Source organism: Zingiber officinale, chromosome 4A, assembly GCF_018446385.1.
Source record: "Zingiber officinale cultivar Zhangliang chromosome 4A, Zo_v1.1, whole genome shotgun sequence".
Taxonomy (NCBI): Eukaryota; Viridiplantae; Streptophyta; class Magnoliopsida; order Zingiberales; family Zingiberaceae; genus Zingiber; species Zingiber officinale.
The window spans coordinates 160,794,499-160,810,055 of NC_055992.1; the positions used below are offsets into that span (position 1 = coordinate 160,794,499).

At 40.2% G+C, this 15,557-nt stretch overlaps 2 protein-coding genes across 3 annotated transcripts; both read right to left on the minus strand.

The window, feature by feature from the left end:
* Positions 1 to 1,522: 1,522 nt before the first annotated feature.
* LOC121972008 (wall-associated receptor kinase 3-like) lies at positions 1,523 to 8,552 on the minus strand. The gene is made up of 4 exons (XM_042523578.1): positions 7,776 to 8,552; positions 3,654 to 3,913; positions 3,395 to 3,568; positions 1,523 to 2,822 (listed from the first exon to the last, which is right to left on the minus strand). Exons 1-4 carry the CDS (start codon positions 8,516 to 8,518, stop codon positions 1,612 to 1,614), a joined length of 2,388 nt encoding a protein of 795 aa, XP_042379512.1. The 5' UTR covers positions 8,519 to 8,552; the 3' UTR covers positions 1,523 to 1,611.
* A 1,189-nt stretch (positions 8,553 to 9,741) lies between these two features.
* LOC121972010 (transcription factor TGA2.2-like) lies at positions 9,742 to 13,814 on the minus strand. Of its 2 annotated transcripts, none has more exons than XM_042523583.1 (12): positions 13,424 to 13,814; positions 13,242 to 13,330; positions 12,960 to 13,033; positions 12,682 to 12,873; positions 12,499 to 12,552; positions 12,355 to 12,414; positions 12,199 to 12,276; positions 12,069 to 12,114; positions 11,728 to 11,990; positions 11,383 to 11,622; positions 10,517 to 10,659; positions 9,742 to 10,183 (listed from the first exon to the last, which is right to left on the minus strand). In XM_042523583.1, exons 1-12 carry the CDS (start codon positions 13,468 to 13,470, stop codon positions 10,096 to 10,098), a joined length of 1,374 nt encoding a protein of 457 aa, XP_042379517.1. In that variant the 5' UTR covers positions 13,471 to 13,814; the 3' UTR covers positions 9,742 to 10,095. The 2 variants fall into 2 exon arrangements, with proteins under 2 accessions (XP_042379517.1, XP_042379515.1); XM_042523581.1 differs by having other exon boundaries at positions 11,728 to 11,993; positions 13,424 to 13,813.
* Between the last annotated feature and the right edge of the window lie 1,743 nt (positions 13,815 to 15,557).

A 15,557-nucleotide genomic window follows, 5' to 3' on the forward strand; every position in this document is an offset into this window, starting at 1 on the left:
GGCCCGGAGGACATCAACCCATTGCTCGTAAAATTCGGTCAGGACACGATATGTCTGCGTAAGGCAACTTGTTGGCCAGTATGCAAGCCAAAGCCAAAGTCCCTAGCTTACTTGCACGCCACGTGGCAGGCCACATGGCAAGCTTGCAAGCAAGCCACAACACGTGGCAAGCTTGCAAGCCACTTGGCAAGCATGCAAGCCACAACGTGGCCTGCTTGCCACCAACAGCAAGCCACGTTGTGGCTTGCTGGCAAGTTGCAGCCAACAGCAAGCCACGTTGTGGCTTGCTGGCAAGCATGCAAGCCACAACGCGGCTTGCTGTGCTTGCACGCCAAGCACAACAATGGTCTATATAAGACCTGAGAAGGGGAATGAAGAAAGACACAGAAATGAGAAAAGCTTCAGTGAGTTTTGTGAGAAAAGCTCCAGTGAGTTGTGTGAGAAAAACACAAGTGTGCTTTCATTCCTCCTTGAATCCCCATTTTCTTTCCCTTCTGTTGTGCACTTCTTTTGCTCAACAGAAATAGTGATAGTTTTCGGATCTAGTTCAAATCGTCACGACAACCAGTGCTCGGTTGTGCTCGTGATCCTACTGTTTTATCCTGGGAAACAGACATCCACCTGATCTTCTGAGCACCGCGGAGGGGCCGAATCTATTTTAAGGAGACAGCGGTTTGCTGGACTCGGCATCCAATCTGAAGTCGTGTTGTAGCTCTCGACATCCTGTCAGCAACTCTCAGCGGCAACTTGACGCCGCTCGACAACTCACGGTGTCCGCAACTCACCTACTCGGCGCGTGGCCCGGCTCGCTAGAGTCGACAGTTGGAGATTATCTGCTCAAACCTATTTAATTGTAAGTCCTTGTGCATATGGTATCTGGTACACACTCAAAAGCATGAAATAGAGCTTCTGAGATGATCACACAAATTGTAACAGGTTTACACCCAACACAATTCACCATCTAATGCTCTATTTACTCTTAAGGACTGATCAGGGAAAGGATGAATTGCAGGAGAGTTTGAACAATTTCCCTCGTCTACTTGATGAAAGATTAAGAAAAGGGTGGATTTATTTTCCTTCCACGGACCACTTCTTAACACATTTCTCATCAGCCTGAAATTGAGCAGAAGACCAAATCTTTCCTCCATCTCGCGAGTTCTCATTGTCTCACCGAGCTCTCCGTTCATAACTTGCAGCGAAACTTGGCTGCGAGAAATAGTTTCTTCCTAGCTGTGATTAGTGGCGAGATATGCAACTCCACTTGCCACTATGAAAATTCTATCGGCATCACTGTGTGATCATTAATCCATATGACAAGAGGCGTTATGGAATCCATATGACAAAACCTCAGGGAAAGTTGAGGTCGTCTTTAGACTTTTGAAAATTAATTGTCTTCTTGTTGGGCTATTTCCCAAAATTTATCCAAATAAATTATATTGACAGAATCACACACAATTACAAAGACTATCTGTCATATGAATTGTGAATAGAGTCAATATCTAAGAGAATTAAATCCTTTATGTCTCATGTATTATATAAATCTAGGCTTATCTTTTATTTAGGAAAATACAAACTATTCAGAAGGTAGTAAGAAGCTTGCTCACTGATGAATCATCTTCCACTTTCTATATTTAATAGTGCCTGAACTTCCAAACTACGATACCTAGAAGTTGAGTGTTCAGATGATGTTACATTTTGCATCCTTTGTGGAGGCTCATGAACATAATCTGATGTTACAATTATGTCATCGACAGGCTTCTGGTGTTTACTTTGCATATCTAAAATTTGCTTGTTTTTTCTCAGCTTTCCAAGATCCTCTGCCACTTCTTTCATGGTGGGCCTTTCATCTCCATTAGAGTTCAGACAAAGGACAACCAACTTGCACACCTCTTTAATCACTACCATGTCTTCTTCTTTCTTAATTTCAGGATCCACCATTTCTTCAACCTTATTTTCCTTCATTGCAGAAATGAAATTGGCCGTGAGCAGCATTTCCTCATCTGACACATTGAACTCAAATGCCTTCCTCCTTGTGAGAAGCTCTAGAATCACTACTCCAAAGCTGAAAACATCACTTTTTTCGGTCAATTGACAAGTTAACATGTACTCAGGATCCAAGTACCCACAAGTCCCTTGCACAAATGTAGCCAATTGAGTTGCATCCTTGGGAGCTAGTTTTGATGCTCCAAAATCTGAAACCTTTGCTGTGTACTCATCATCCAGAAGGATGTTGGAGGACTTCACATCTCCGTGAATGATCGGTGTAGAAGTTGATGAATGCAAGTAGGCTAGTGCTTCAGCAGACTCCACAGCAATCCTTAAACGGGCATCCAGTGGTATATGAAACCTGTGAGTCTTGCTATGTAGATACTCAAATAGATTTCCTTTCGACACTAATTCATATACAAGCATTGGAACCTCAACCTCTAAGCAGCATCCTAAGAGCTTGATGACATTCTTGTGATTTATCTGTGATAGGATGAGCATCTCTTTTGCAAATTCCCTAGTTTGTTTCTCGTCGACCAACTTCGACTTCTTGATCGCTACTAGTCTGTTGTCTTCTAGCGTGCCTTTATAAACTATTCCTTGTCCTCCACGACCAATAATTCGACTTGAGCTGAAGTTATCTGTAGCCTTCTTCAACTCTTCTTGTGTAAACAACTTAAAAGTGACACCTCGATAAGAATTCATTTGTTGTTGTAGTAACACACCTCCATTCTGTTTGAAAAACTTTTGCTTAGTTTTCATAAGGTTTCTATTTTTCAACCATAAGTTGGTAGAAAAGCCTGAGATGGTTAAGAAAAGGATGCTGCTCATAGTAGCTGCACAGAAAAGATATTGATAATTATAAAGAGTGAAGAGACTGTTGCATGCAAGAACAAAATTATTGATATTAGCCATCATTTACCATAAACAGTGGACAAAAGCATATTCATTCAGTACAAGTAGAAAACAGAATAAAATTGTTAGTCTTCCTGCAATCTCCTTGTTATGTGCATCTGCCTCCATGGCCCATCCTTAACACTCATATTAGTTAGCTTAAATGATACCACAATCTAATTAGCTAAGTATTTGGTGAAGATCACACCACCTACCTAAAAACTTTTCATACTCCAAGTAAACTCAGAGGACTAAGCCAACATTCTATACCTCCATTGCTAATTAAGTTATCTAATTAGCTTATAATGATCCTATGCCCCTTTTTTTCACTCTTTCTTCTCCACGTTCTGAAAGCCTTTTTGAGGCAGGCTTTTATTTTAGAAAACTCCAAGATCTTTTCCTTTCGCTTACCATTAGTGAGTGGAAAATGTGACAGTTACTAATCTTCTAAGGAATAAGTATGTAAAAAAATTAAAAAACTCTAGATTGCATTATCATTTTTAGATTCACTTACCAATTAGCACCTTTAGATATTGAGGCAAAGTGCTTGATGTTGTTGGATGGCAACCATCCTTGGTGGTTGGATCACCCATTGTGCCTTGTGGACATGAACAGGTATAATTGCCTATCGTATTTATACAGCTTCCATAACAGCTATACTCTGACCAGAGACTGCATTCATCAATATCTGCAACCAAACAATGTCTAAAACCAACAAAATCCTTGTGGCAATTAACCTTTTTATTCAATTAATTAGCTACAATATAATCTACCTTTGCATCCACCATCTTCATAAGGGTTCCCTTGGTAACCACTTGTGCAGTTGCAGATGTATCCTCCTCCGGTGCTAGAATTGAAGCACTCGCTATTCTTATCAGCGCAAGCGTATGATGCCGGTGGCGACTTCGGATTCTGGCGAGCCTCCTCACAAATTGTCATATTTCCCATGTTCCAATCCAACACCACTGGCACCCTAGATTTGTAAGTCTGATTCAATCTATTCCCACCAAGATCTGCTAAGCTAAAGTTGTACCTGATGAAGTAAGTAACAAGGTTCTGTTAAATATCAACTCCAACTCAAATAAAGGATAAAACTTATCCAATAAAAGATAAGAGTTATAGATAAGATTTATTATTTAATTATTTATAAAGATGATGACTTGGTAAAAGATAAAATTAAATGTGTGGTCAAGAGTGTTTTTCTGAATTAGAATTTCAATGGCTAGGATTTAATTTAATTGAACGGTCCAGATTGTATGAAGAGTACTATAAATACTCTACCTTGCATTTAGTTTCATTCATCAATCAAGTATCAATTTGTGAGTCAAAGTTTTTTTTCTTCTTTGTCTTAGAATTGTGAGTGATCCAAAAAAAAAGTGTTGTAGTGTTGTTATTGTTAGTGTAAGACAAGTAATTTATTTACTTGTTTGTTAGTCCAATTTTCAACAATTGGTATCAGAGCCAAGTTAATCAGGGATTATTCTTGGTGAAGCTATCTTAGATTGTGAGGAGTTTTATGCATTACAAGTTTTTTAATCAAACTTGTTTGGTATAATCAAAGCTTTTAGTAGTAGGAGGTATCAAGAAGCTCAACAACAAAAACTACAACACGTGGGCAACATGCATGGAGTCTTACCTACAAGGTCAAGATCTTTGGGAGGTGGTTGGTGGTAGTGAAGCTACGCAGCCGGCAGAAGACGCCAATGGCATTTTGCGAAAATGGAAGATTAAGGCAGGTAAAGCAATGTTTGCCTTAAAGATCACAATTGAAGAAGAAATGTTGGAGCACATCCGAGATGCCAAAACACCAAAGGAAGTGTGGGATATCTTTGCTACACTTTTTTCAAAGAAGAATGATATAAGATTGCAACTTCTGGAGAACGAGCTATTGTCAATAGCGCAATGTGACAAGACGATTGCCCAATACTTCCACAAGGTGAAGTTGATATGTCGCGAAATTTCAGAGCTAGATCCATCAGCTCCTATTGGGGAAGCAAGGATAAAAAGAATAATTATTCATGGTTTGAGGCCAGAATATCGAGGATTTATTGTTGCTATACAAGGATGGCCAACACAGCCATCGCTTCTTGAATTTGAAAATTTACTTGCAGGTCAAGAAGCTATGGTTAAGCAAATGGGAGGACTCTCACTAAAAGATGAAGAAGAAGCGCTCTACACCAACAAAAATAAAGGCAACTTCAAACGGCACACTGGTGGATCTAAAAAGGATGGCGACAAAGGAAAAAGCTATCATGGGAATGGAGGCTCTCGTCCAGGGGGAGCCTTGAAGAATTATGGTGATCGTAAAAAATTTTCTGGCGAGTGCTATAATTGTGGGAAGGTGGGCCACATGGCAAAAGATTGTTGGTCCAAGAAAAGGTTCATTCAAAGCAACACTGCTACTTCCAATTCTAAAGAGAATAGCGAAGATGATTGGGATGCTGAAGCTTTGATGGCTACGGAGGAAAAAGACTTGGCTCTCACAACAACGCCAGAACAGATTAACTACAAAAATGATTGGATTGTGGATTCAGGCTGCTCAAATCATATGACAGGTGATAAAGGAAAATTGCAAAACTTATCTCAATACAAAGGAGCTCGTATGGTGGTTACAGCCGACAACTCAAGGTTACCAATAGCACATGTTGGTAAGACGGTAATTACACCTCGATATAATTCTAACCAAGTGCCTCTTCAAGATGTCTATCATGTCCCAGGAATGAAGAAGAATTTACTATCTGTGGCCCAATTAACATCTTCAGGTCATTATGTTCTATTTGGTCCTGAAAATGTAAAGGTATATCGAAACCTCAAAATTTCAGAAACACCAACAATGGAGGGTCAACGATTAGAGTCGCTCTACGTGATGTCAGCAGAGTCTGCATATATAGACAAGACAAGAAAAAGTGAGACAGCAGTTATATGGCACATGCGGCTAGGTCATGTTAGCTATTCCAAATTAAACATGATGATGCAGAAGTCGATGCTCAAGGGACTTCCTCAACTAGACATACGAACAGACACAATATATGCAGGATGTCAGTATGGTAAAGCACACCAATTACCATATCAGGAGTCAAACTTCAAAGCAAAGGAACCATTGGAGTTAGTTCACTCTGATGTATTCGGGCCTGTTAAGCAGTCGTCAATTGGTGGTATGCGGTATATGGTGACATTCATTGATGATTTCTCAAGGTATGTGTAGATTTTATTTATGAAAGAAAAATCTGATACCTTCTCAATGTTCAAAGAGTTCAAGCAGTCAGTCGAAGGAGAATTGGGAAAAAAGATATGTTGCTTGCGCACAGACAATGGAGGAGAATATAGCTCAAGAGAGTTCTCTCAATACTTGAGAGAAAGTCGAGTATATCATCAATACACTTGTGCCAACACACCACAGCAGAATGGTGTAGCACAAAGAAAGAACCGACATCTTGCAGAAATTTGTCGAAGTATGTTGCATGAGAAGAATGTACCTGGATGTTTTTGGGCTGAAGCAATGAGGACTGCAGCTTTTATCATCAATAAACTTCCTCAACCAAGGTTAGAATTTATTTCACCCTTTGAGAAGTTATGGAACAAAAAACCTACAGTTAGCTACTTTCGAGTATTTGGATGTGTATGTTATGTATTTGTTCCTGATCACTTACGAAGCAAGTTTGACAAGAAAGCTATTAGATACATCTTTGTGGGATACGATAGCCAGAGAAAGGGGTGGAAATGCTGCGATCCAACAAGTGAAAGATGTTACACTTCACGAAATGTAGTGTTCGATGAAGCATCTTCTTGGTGGACCACAGAGAAGGAGGTCTTGCCAGAATCTAAAGACCTTGAAGATAAAGTACAACAAAAGATGAGGGAGCATATAGTTCAACTTCAATCAGGTTCAGATGAATCATGAGGTCCAAATGATAATGATGCAGAGCAAAGAGTGGCTCAGAGTCCTTGGCAAACCGGCATATATCAACATCCAAATGAAGAAGAAAGGCCTAATGAAGTGGAAGAATTAACTCCACAATCTCAACTCCGAAGGTCAACAAGAACACGAAGGCCAAATCCAAAATATGCAAATGCAGCCATAGTTGAAGAAGAGTAGAGCCTGAGACGTTTGAAAAAGCATCACAAAGTTCTGAGTGGATGACAGCCATGAAACAAGAGATTGATGCACTGCAACAAAATCAGACTTGGAATCTCATACCAAAACCAAGAGATGTGAAACTCATTTCGTGCAAATGGGTTTACAAAATAAAGCATCGTCCAGATGGGTCAATTCAAAAGGTTTCGTGATCAACTCGGCATAGTACAAAGGGTTGGTGTTGAGGGGGAGTGTTAAATATCAACTCCAACCCAAATAAAGGATAAAACTTATCCAATAAAAGATAAGAGTTATAGATAAGATTTGCTATTTAATTATTTATTTTTCTAATAGATAAAGATGACGACTTGGTAAAAGATAAAATTAAATGTGTGGTCAAGAGTGTTTTTCTCATTTCATGGATAAGAATTAGAATTTCAATGGCTAGGATTTAATTTAATTGAATGGTCCAGATTGTATGAAGAGTACTATAAATACTCTACCTTGTATTTAGTTTCATTCATCAATCAAGTATCAATTCGTGAGTCAAAGTTTTTTTTTCTTCTTTGTCTTAGAATTATGAGTGATCCACAAAAAAGGTGTTGTGGTGTTGTTATTGTTAGTGTAAGACAAGTAATTTATTTACTTGTTTGTTGGTCCAATTTTCAACCGGTTCAACAATACTCTTATTCGATTTTGAACAAGTGTTTGAACTAGGTTCATTGATTACGTTCATATGAACAATTCTAATAAACTGGAAGTAAGATTAATTTGACACAGACCAGTTCAGAACTAAACAGCTTAGCTTAGAACAGCGTACCACTCGTGTTCAACGATGAAGGCGTAGCTGCAAGGATTGAACTCCCAGACGCGAGAGTTGTTGTAGCCAACGGAGAAATCGGTCCTCAGGGCCGTCATCCCCTCCCGGATCGCCGTCTGGCAGCACCCGAAGCCGTCGCACGTGTCGTTGCTCACGCCGGCCTCGCTAGTGCACGCGGAGACGCAGCCGGTTACATAGTCGTCGTTGCCGACGAGCGCGACGGTGGCGCAGCCGACGGCGGTGAACTTGTTCTCGGCCGCGGAGATGGCGAAGGCGGGCCGGGTCGAGAGGTTGAAGGGGACGATTTCGTAGCCGAGCATGTCGGTGGCGTTGTAGCAGACCCAGTCGACGTGCGTGTAGGCGCGCGCGCGGCCGAGCGCCACCGAGACGTCGATGAGCTCGATGGAGGTGTCGCCGATGAAGGGGCGCGGCGGTTGGAGGGAGCGGTTGCAGACGAGGTCGAAGCCGTCGCGGAAGCAGCCGGCGCCGATGCCGAAGGGGTAGGGGATGTCGACGTCGCCGCACTTGCGGTCGCAGTTCGGTGGCGAAGCAGCGGTAGCAAGAGCTGCCACTGTCAGTGCTATTGCAATTAGTACGGCGGAAGGAAGAAGCCGGAGAGTTAGAGCTGCCATTTCAGTTCTCTCTAGATAGCTAGCTCTAACCATCTTTAGGCCTTCACCTTCATTTGTATAGATGAAGATGGCGATCGAGATCGATATTTGCAGTGAAAGACTTCGACTCATTCTCGGAGTTGACTTGAAACCGACGACTTTTTCACAGATGGAGAATTATTGCCGGCGGAGAATGTGTCAAGCTTGTAGAAGAGTATCAAATTCCATGACTAGTTTTATTAATTAAATAGATTTTCTCCCTTAATTATTCTTACTTTAATTTAGGAATCGTTCTCAAAACAAAATAACGTCCATCATGGTCGATTTATAGTGACTTGTGCACACATCAATGACTAATTCCTTCTATATTATTTTGGTGGATTTATTAAACGTGTATCTTCATGAAGGTCAGCTGGGAGCAAGTATTACCCGTTCTAGCCTCTATATATATATATATATATATATATATATATAATAGCAATTTTTTTTTAAAAAAAATCTACTATAGCTATGACAGACATTAAATATATGTTGTAGCATCTACGAGAACCATATAACTACTACAGCATCATAGACTTAACGTTATAGCAACTACGGAATGTGATTGAACAAATCATCACCATGTTGTAACAGCTATGGTTTCATAACAGCTATAACACAGACTTAACGTTGTAGCAGCTACAAACTCGTAGCTGCTACATTATGATTAAACAAAATTATAATCATGTTATAACAGTTACGAGTCCGTAGCTGCTATAACACAAACTTAATGTTGCAATAGCTATAGACTCGTAGCTGCTACAACGTGATTAAACAAATCACAATCATGTTGTAGTAGCTACAGTTCTATAACTACTATAATATAGATTTAACGTCTGTTACTATTATAGTAGAAAAATAATTTTAAAAATTGCTACAGTAAAAATCGTACATAGCCGTGCAGCAGAAGTCATGTAGCATATCACATATCTCTCTCTCTCTCTCTCTCTCTCTCTCTATATATATATATATATATATAGCAAATCCATATATGGATGATTTCTGGGCTCAGCAAGTAGTCTAATGAGTTTTGAGATAATTGAAAGGTATTGCAAATATATGTTTGAAGTTTGGTGATGGTAGTAGCTGCTTGATTGGATATGTTGAAAGACTTCACTTGTAAGTTATGTGTTTTGACAGTAGTGATGCAATTAGTTGGTAGTCCACAATGACTTGTATTGCGAGTTTAAAGTTGATGAAGAATTGATTGTTGTTTATTATAATAGCCCAAGTGTCATTTATTTACTTGAAAGGATAAAAGCCTGATTGCTTTGTTAGTGATGTGATCGTTTAAGGGAGTATTGTTGCCAAGGAAGTTGACACTAAAAGTTACCTCGTCACTAATCCATTAGGAATTGTGGATTCTATCAAGAAGAACTGACAATTAAGAACCATAAGCTGCTCCTTCTTTACATTAATTTTGTGACCAAAATGTGAGCTGACAACTTGCAGATTAGGTGGGACTGATGTTGCAGTGTCTGATGGTTAAAGAAGGAACACCAATCTTATCTACACCCTCTTCACAATCTGCCTAACTTTCCTCATGTTTTTTGTCAGGGAATCTCTCCATGCATTTCATTGATCCATCAGCTGTTGCCTCCTCTTTCCTCCTGTGGAACCAACAAGTTTTTGTATATAAATGCAACGAATCTGATCACATTCTTGCATTTTTAGAAGCCTGAAAAATGGCCATCTACTGGTTGCTGAACTGTTTGGAGCTCTGTGGTCACAGGCAAGGCACTTTCATTCATCAAGTTCCTGTCATATATATGTATTCAAGAATGCATCAATTAACTAAAGCAATAATCTGAAAAAAAGTTAGTTGCTATCAAGAAATGAATGGGACACACTAAACACTGAAAAAAAGATGAACTTTTAATATGCAGAGGTCACCAATTAAAGAATAAGGATGTGTTGTACTTCATTTGCCCCAAAATAGCTTTTATATTTTGTTCTTTTGTGATGAGAAGAGTGGCCCATTATCAATCATATCATAAGCTTTTAGTTGGGGCATTATCATATCTGAAGTTAAATATAGTCCTTAAGTGAATTTCATCTTGTAGCTGATGCTGATGTGTGAAGGAATCATACTCTCTCGGCCGAGAAGCCCAAAGGGAGCTAAGCGCACGGAGACGGCTATGGTACTCTCCAATCGCCAGGAAACACCTTGCGGCCTGCCGGGTAGTTAGAATTCGATGCATCTGGTGAAGGCTCTGCTGTCTTAAGTTATCAGCCTAGATAAATCAGAAACAAAGAAATCATAATTCAGAATAAACTGAACTTGTATGCCATGTTACTGAATTTAAAAAGAAGAAAATAAACTAAACTGAAATTTGATATTGGTTCATGCAGAAATTATGGAGCTGTCCCATTGGAGAAGAAAGAATTAGAGACACAAAAGGATATGTGTGTCAAATCTTTGATGGAATATTATCATGAGAGGAGGATTAAGCCATAAGCTATTATCTCTGATTGGCTGCATCCAAGAGGACAAGGAGAGGTTGTTGGGTCCCTTTCTTAGGACTGTAGACAGATAGCAACATCTGAAAGCACTCAACATTGAAAATGCCAATGTAGCTTTCCTTCTTGATGGGCAAGCACTGAGTACCCGAGAACAAGAGATTAAAGCATGGACATAATGGGAGAGAAAAGTGTGCAAAAGAGGGAGAAAGGGACATTGGTTGTGATACCACAAGGGGCCTACTACAGATAGAGAAGGAGAATGGATATATTTCTTGCCTTGTGACAAAGCAACAAATGCACTTGAATGCACCAGGACCACTTTTCATGGAATTGATTCATCTTTCACTACTTCATCCCTAAAGGTTGTGAATTATTAGTTATTAGCTTGATGAACAGGTGTTGCGGCTTCGAAGAATGGCCGACTCTCGAGCTTTCTGTTATCTGAATTTTGGGACTAGTGACTATTGATTGCATGAGCAGATGCAGAAGAGTACCTGTCGAACGAATCCCTCGAGGTTAGCAAGCTTCCCTACCGCCATGGCCATGTGACCCATATAATTCTCGAGGTTGGCACTCTCGATGAGGGAGTCACTGGCCACGGTGTTGGCGAGTGAGAGTTGGAATTGCTCGAGGCCCTGAGATAGCGCCTCCTCTGCTTGTTGAGAAGATTGTTGGAGGTTATATATCCCCACTAGCTGTTGTTCAGTAAGAGGATCGAGTTGTGGAATCACGACCTGCTTGAATTGGAATAATGTAAGAATCTCTATCAAGCTTTTGTTCTCTAATAGCTCGATCCTATCGCAATCGAAAGGAGGAGGTGATAGGGAATGAGAATTCACCCTTAAAAGCTCGGATGGTCTAAATCCACCCATCCACAAGAAACACCTCTCCGCCGGAGTAGTCCACACGCCGGTGATGATGTGGAACACATCCGACTTGGCTGTCGTTGCCTTGAGCTGGAATAGTTCATCGTAATGTGTGAGGCACCTGTCTACTGCAACCCTTAGACCTGCATCTGGGAGATGGGTCTCCAGACCTCGCCGGAGCTCCACCGTGTTCTTGCAGTCCTCGGCCAACCAACGCGAGTACTCCATATCGAACACTACTGCAGCACAACAACAATTCACAATTCTCAATTCTTAACTATTGATCTTAATGCAGGACAACAAGTGAACTATACCAGAGTTGACATTTTCATTTGCACCACATCCTTCTAAGAAAAGACCCTGGAAATTTGATATTTAGTCACTTCCATGATGATGATGATGATGATGGTGATGATATTATCATGCGCCAAACAAAAACTGTACCTGTGCACGAGCTCTCTGGAGATCTTGCTCGAGCTGAGTAAGTTTTATTTTACTGGATTCTAATTGTTGTATGTAAGCCTGCCATTTCAAACCCAAATAAATAGATCAAATTTTTGTGTCTTCTGTTTTTCATAAAAAATAGTTACTGTAATGAACCTTCTTTCTTAGCCGGCTCTTCTTGGCTGCTTCTCTATTCTGAGCCAAGCGTCTCAATGTCTGCAGGAACTAACAAGAGTGAGGCGCAGACAAACATCACACCTTTTGAGAGATTAAAGGGAGAGAGAGAGAGAAAAAAAAAACCTTTGGATCGATTGATTTGCCGTCTTTGTCTGAAGTAGAAGCCACCAATCTCCTCTGCCACATGGAACGCACGGCAAAAGATGTCAAGTAGAGAAAGAACAAAGAGTTTGGAAGGATTTGTAGCCTCCAGGAGAGGATGCACAACATGTTTGGTGATTTGACCAGAACTATTGGAAATCATACCTTTTCTTGAGCTTTCATCTGCTGGTTTTCTTCTCCTGTTGTGTGAGGAGCATCACTCGCCATCTTCTCTTTCTGCTTCCCAAACAGTGCCGATGAAGCCTTTCTGCTCACCGGAGACTCCTCTGAGTCCATTTGTGAAAGTGTGTTCTGCTCTGATCCTGAATCCGTGCTCCCCTCAGTCTGTGAATCCCACTGTTGGCATGTAGAGAACAACTGTAGTTGTCTGTAGCAGCTAATTAACACTCTCTCTCTCTCTCTTTTCTTCTCTCTCTGTATACCTTGGAAAATTGCTGAAATCTGATTGGCCGTGAGGGGAAGATATGGAGAGTTGGGGGCCTGCTGGGGCAGAAGGCTGCAGGAAGAAGAGCCAAATCAGAAAAAAAAAAAAAAAAACAGAATAAAGACTCAAAGTGTCAGAAATGGTGCTGTCTGTGAGATGCATCAATTATCCCACTGTTCATATTTACAGTGATCAATACCCTTGTGGGCGTGCCAATTACAACCTTTGTGATTGATGATGATGATGATGATGATGATGATGATGGTTAGTTCTTGCTTACACTTTTTGTGTTGGTCACTTGTGATTCCTGCAACTCCATGCACGAGAGCTTCCTCCAACTCCCCAAAGTAAGCAGCTCCCTCCTGGTCACTGAACACGAAGTGATCAACACAGAGAGAAGATGAGGAAGAAGGAATTGATGAGTGCAGGATTGGAAAAATAAAAATTTAGAGCGAATAGTACAAGAAATTTGTGGCAGAATGATCACCCTCTCCTTGATTATTTGCCATCGATCCAAGATAATCTTTTGATGCTCTCGATCAGATGCTCGCAGTGCCTAACAAGATTATGGAAATTAAAGGAAGAACTCCAAGAACAATCAGAATAAAAGATTCAAGAGATGGCAACACTTCACTTCACTGCACTGCACCTCTCTCTCTCTCTCTCTCAGAAGAGGCTCTTAATTTCAACTCCTCCCTCCTGTTCTTAAGCTGGACACTGACTGGTTTCCTGCAATTTGCAGTTCATCGTCCTCGTGGACTTCTCTCCCAAGTGGTGGACCCTGAACGAGAGAAAGCGAAGGGCACAGGTGCAACTGGTCACTGACTCCTCCATCTGCATCTCTAATTTATAGAACAGTGCCAAAACATCAACAGGATAACTTAAAACTAAATTGAGGCAGTTCACAACTAAAGACAAACTTCTCCAATTGCCTGCCAATGATCAAAGGTCTTCATCAGGAAATGGACTCGCTTTGCTTGGCGCCATTATATGCTGTAGTGGATGAGTCAACAAATCACGGGCATATTTATTCCTTGATCAAACAGATGGCTCTGCGAGAGGTATGCTTTGTTGTTCAAGAACCATCAGATCATAATTAATGAGCATTTCAGCACGACACTCATTTCTGAACTTGAAGGTATTATATTTTTGTGTTGCATCATGTTTTAGTTTCAAAACTTTTGGTTTTTGAAGACAGTGGATTTGGTGGTGATGTGATTAATTTGATGTGATTTCTGAATTTTGTTTTGTTTCACAGTTTGTGAATGAAGACAAATATGTTTGGTTTAGATATCAGTAACTGAACCTACCATGTCAAAAGAACAAAAATACAATGTTTGAGTCTAGCTCGATCGGAACTCAATCGGAACTCGATCGGATGTGTGAACTTGATTGGCTTGGGTTCGTGTTCTTATACATGGCTGGTGAAACTTGCTACACCAATCTCAATCATTGTCCATGATTGAGCATTAGCTAAACTAAAGCTTAGATTAGGTACAATAAATTGAAGCGTGTGATCTTCGACATAATTTGACAAGTTTGATCAAATGTACTGAGAGGAAGATAATTTTTTTTATTAATGAGTTGTTTTAGAGAGTTGGGATTTGATGTGTTAAATGTCAAAATTGCACTAATCTAGAAACTAATCCTAAATAGAAAATAGATGGGTAGGTGGTTCAAGCCTCATGAGTTTCATTTAGACTTAAATATTATTGTGATTCATTATGTTTGTCGTGCGAAAGCCAACTAATATTGGCTTAAAAATAAGGTGTCATTAACCATTCAAGAAATCTATGATAGATTGATGCCGACTCAATCTAAACATTCTATCAATATCATTAGTTTGTCATTACTTTTGAAAGAACAACATTCGAAAACCTAAGTGAAATCTACACAATCTTTAGAACAAGGATACCTGTGATGCTAATTTATCCAATTAAACATTTGGTGAGATTAGAGACTTAACTTGGTTGAGTATTGTGTTTGCATTTAGTGCATTCAATTACACCGATCAATCGAGTTGACTAGACTAGATGTGCCAAACAGATTGAGCCAGCGAAGCGAGCGAAACCGGTACATTCATGTAGAGAAGCTCATAAGTTGGAAGAACATGCAGTGGCTTGATATTCGTCATCCATAGTGGGCATCCACAAAGAGCTAACTATCAATTGACGACAACACCACAACTTCCACACTACTCAATTCTTTATCTATTTATCCATTTGTTCCACACATCCTAACTTAGATTACTAAAAAGACTGTTAGTACATCCAACAAGTTCTTGTTGCTCCTTATAGAACATCAAAACTGTTAAGAAGAAGAAGAAGAAAGAGATATTCGATAAGAAATTATTTACATCTCTAAATAGGCAGCTCATTTCAGTTTTCTATTGGGGACTTTGAAGTAAGATATTAGTACTACCACCTGTGGCAATGAATTGTTACTTGAAGCTCTCTATTCACAAGTGTTTCCAGGCAGGTCCTAAGCAGCCACTTAGCAAAGCTAAAGAGGCTCAGCGATGTACGAGTCGTGCCGCGGTGAGGGCTAACCGCATCAATTCTTCGAGTACTCCAGCTCAAGACCTGCAATGGCTGGT

Bases quoted from the DNA above. Each gene is read 5' to 3' on its own strand.
- LOC121972010 (XM_042523581.1), bottom strand. From the start codon at position 13,470: ATGGCAAATAATCAAGGAGAGGGTGATCATTCTGCCACAAATTTCTT. The intron at 12,415-12,498 runs GTTTTTTTTTTC...TAGTTCCTGCAG, and splicing joins GCAAATCAATCGATCCAAAG to ACATTGAGACGCTTGGCTCA. The intron at 11,623-11,727 runs GTGAATTCTCAT...CAATTCAAGCAG, and splicing joins GACCATCCGAGCTTTTAAGG to GTCGTGATTCCACAACTCGA.
- LOC121972008 (XM_042523578.1), bottom strand. From the start codon at position 8,518: ATGAGTCGAAGTCTTTCACTGCAAATATCGATCTCGATCGCCATCTTC. The intron at 3,914-7,775 runs GTACGCTGTTCT...TTACTTCATCAG, and splicing joins TTCATCGTTGAACACGAGTG to GTACAACTTTAGCTTAGCAG. The intron at 2,823-3,394 runs GTAAGTGAATCT...TTTTCTGTGCAG, and splicing joins ATATCTAAAGGTGCTAATTG to CTACTATGAGCAGCATCCTT.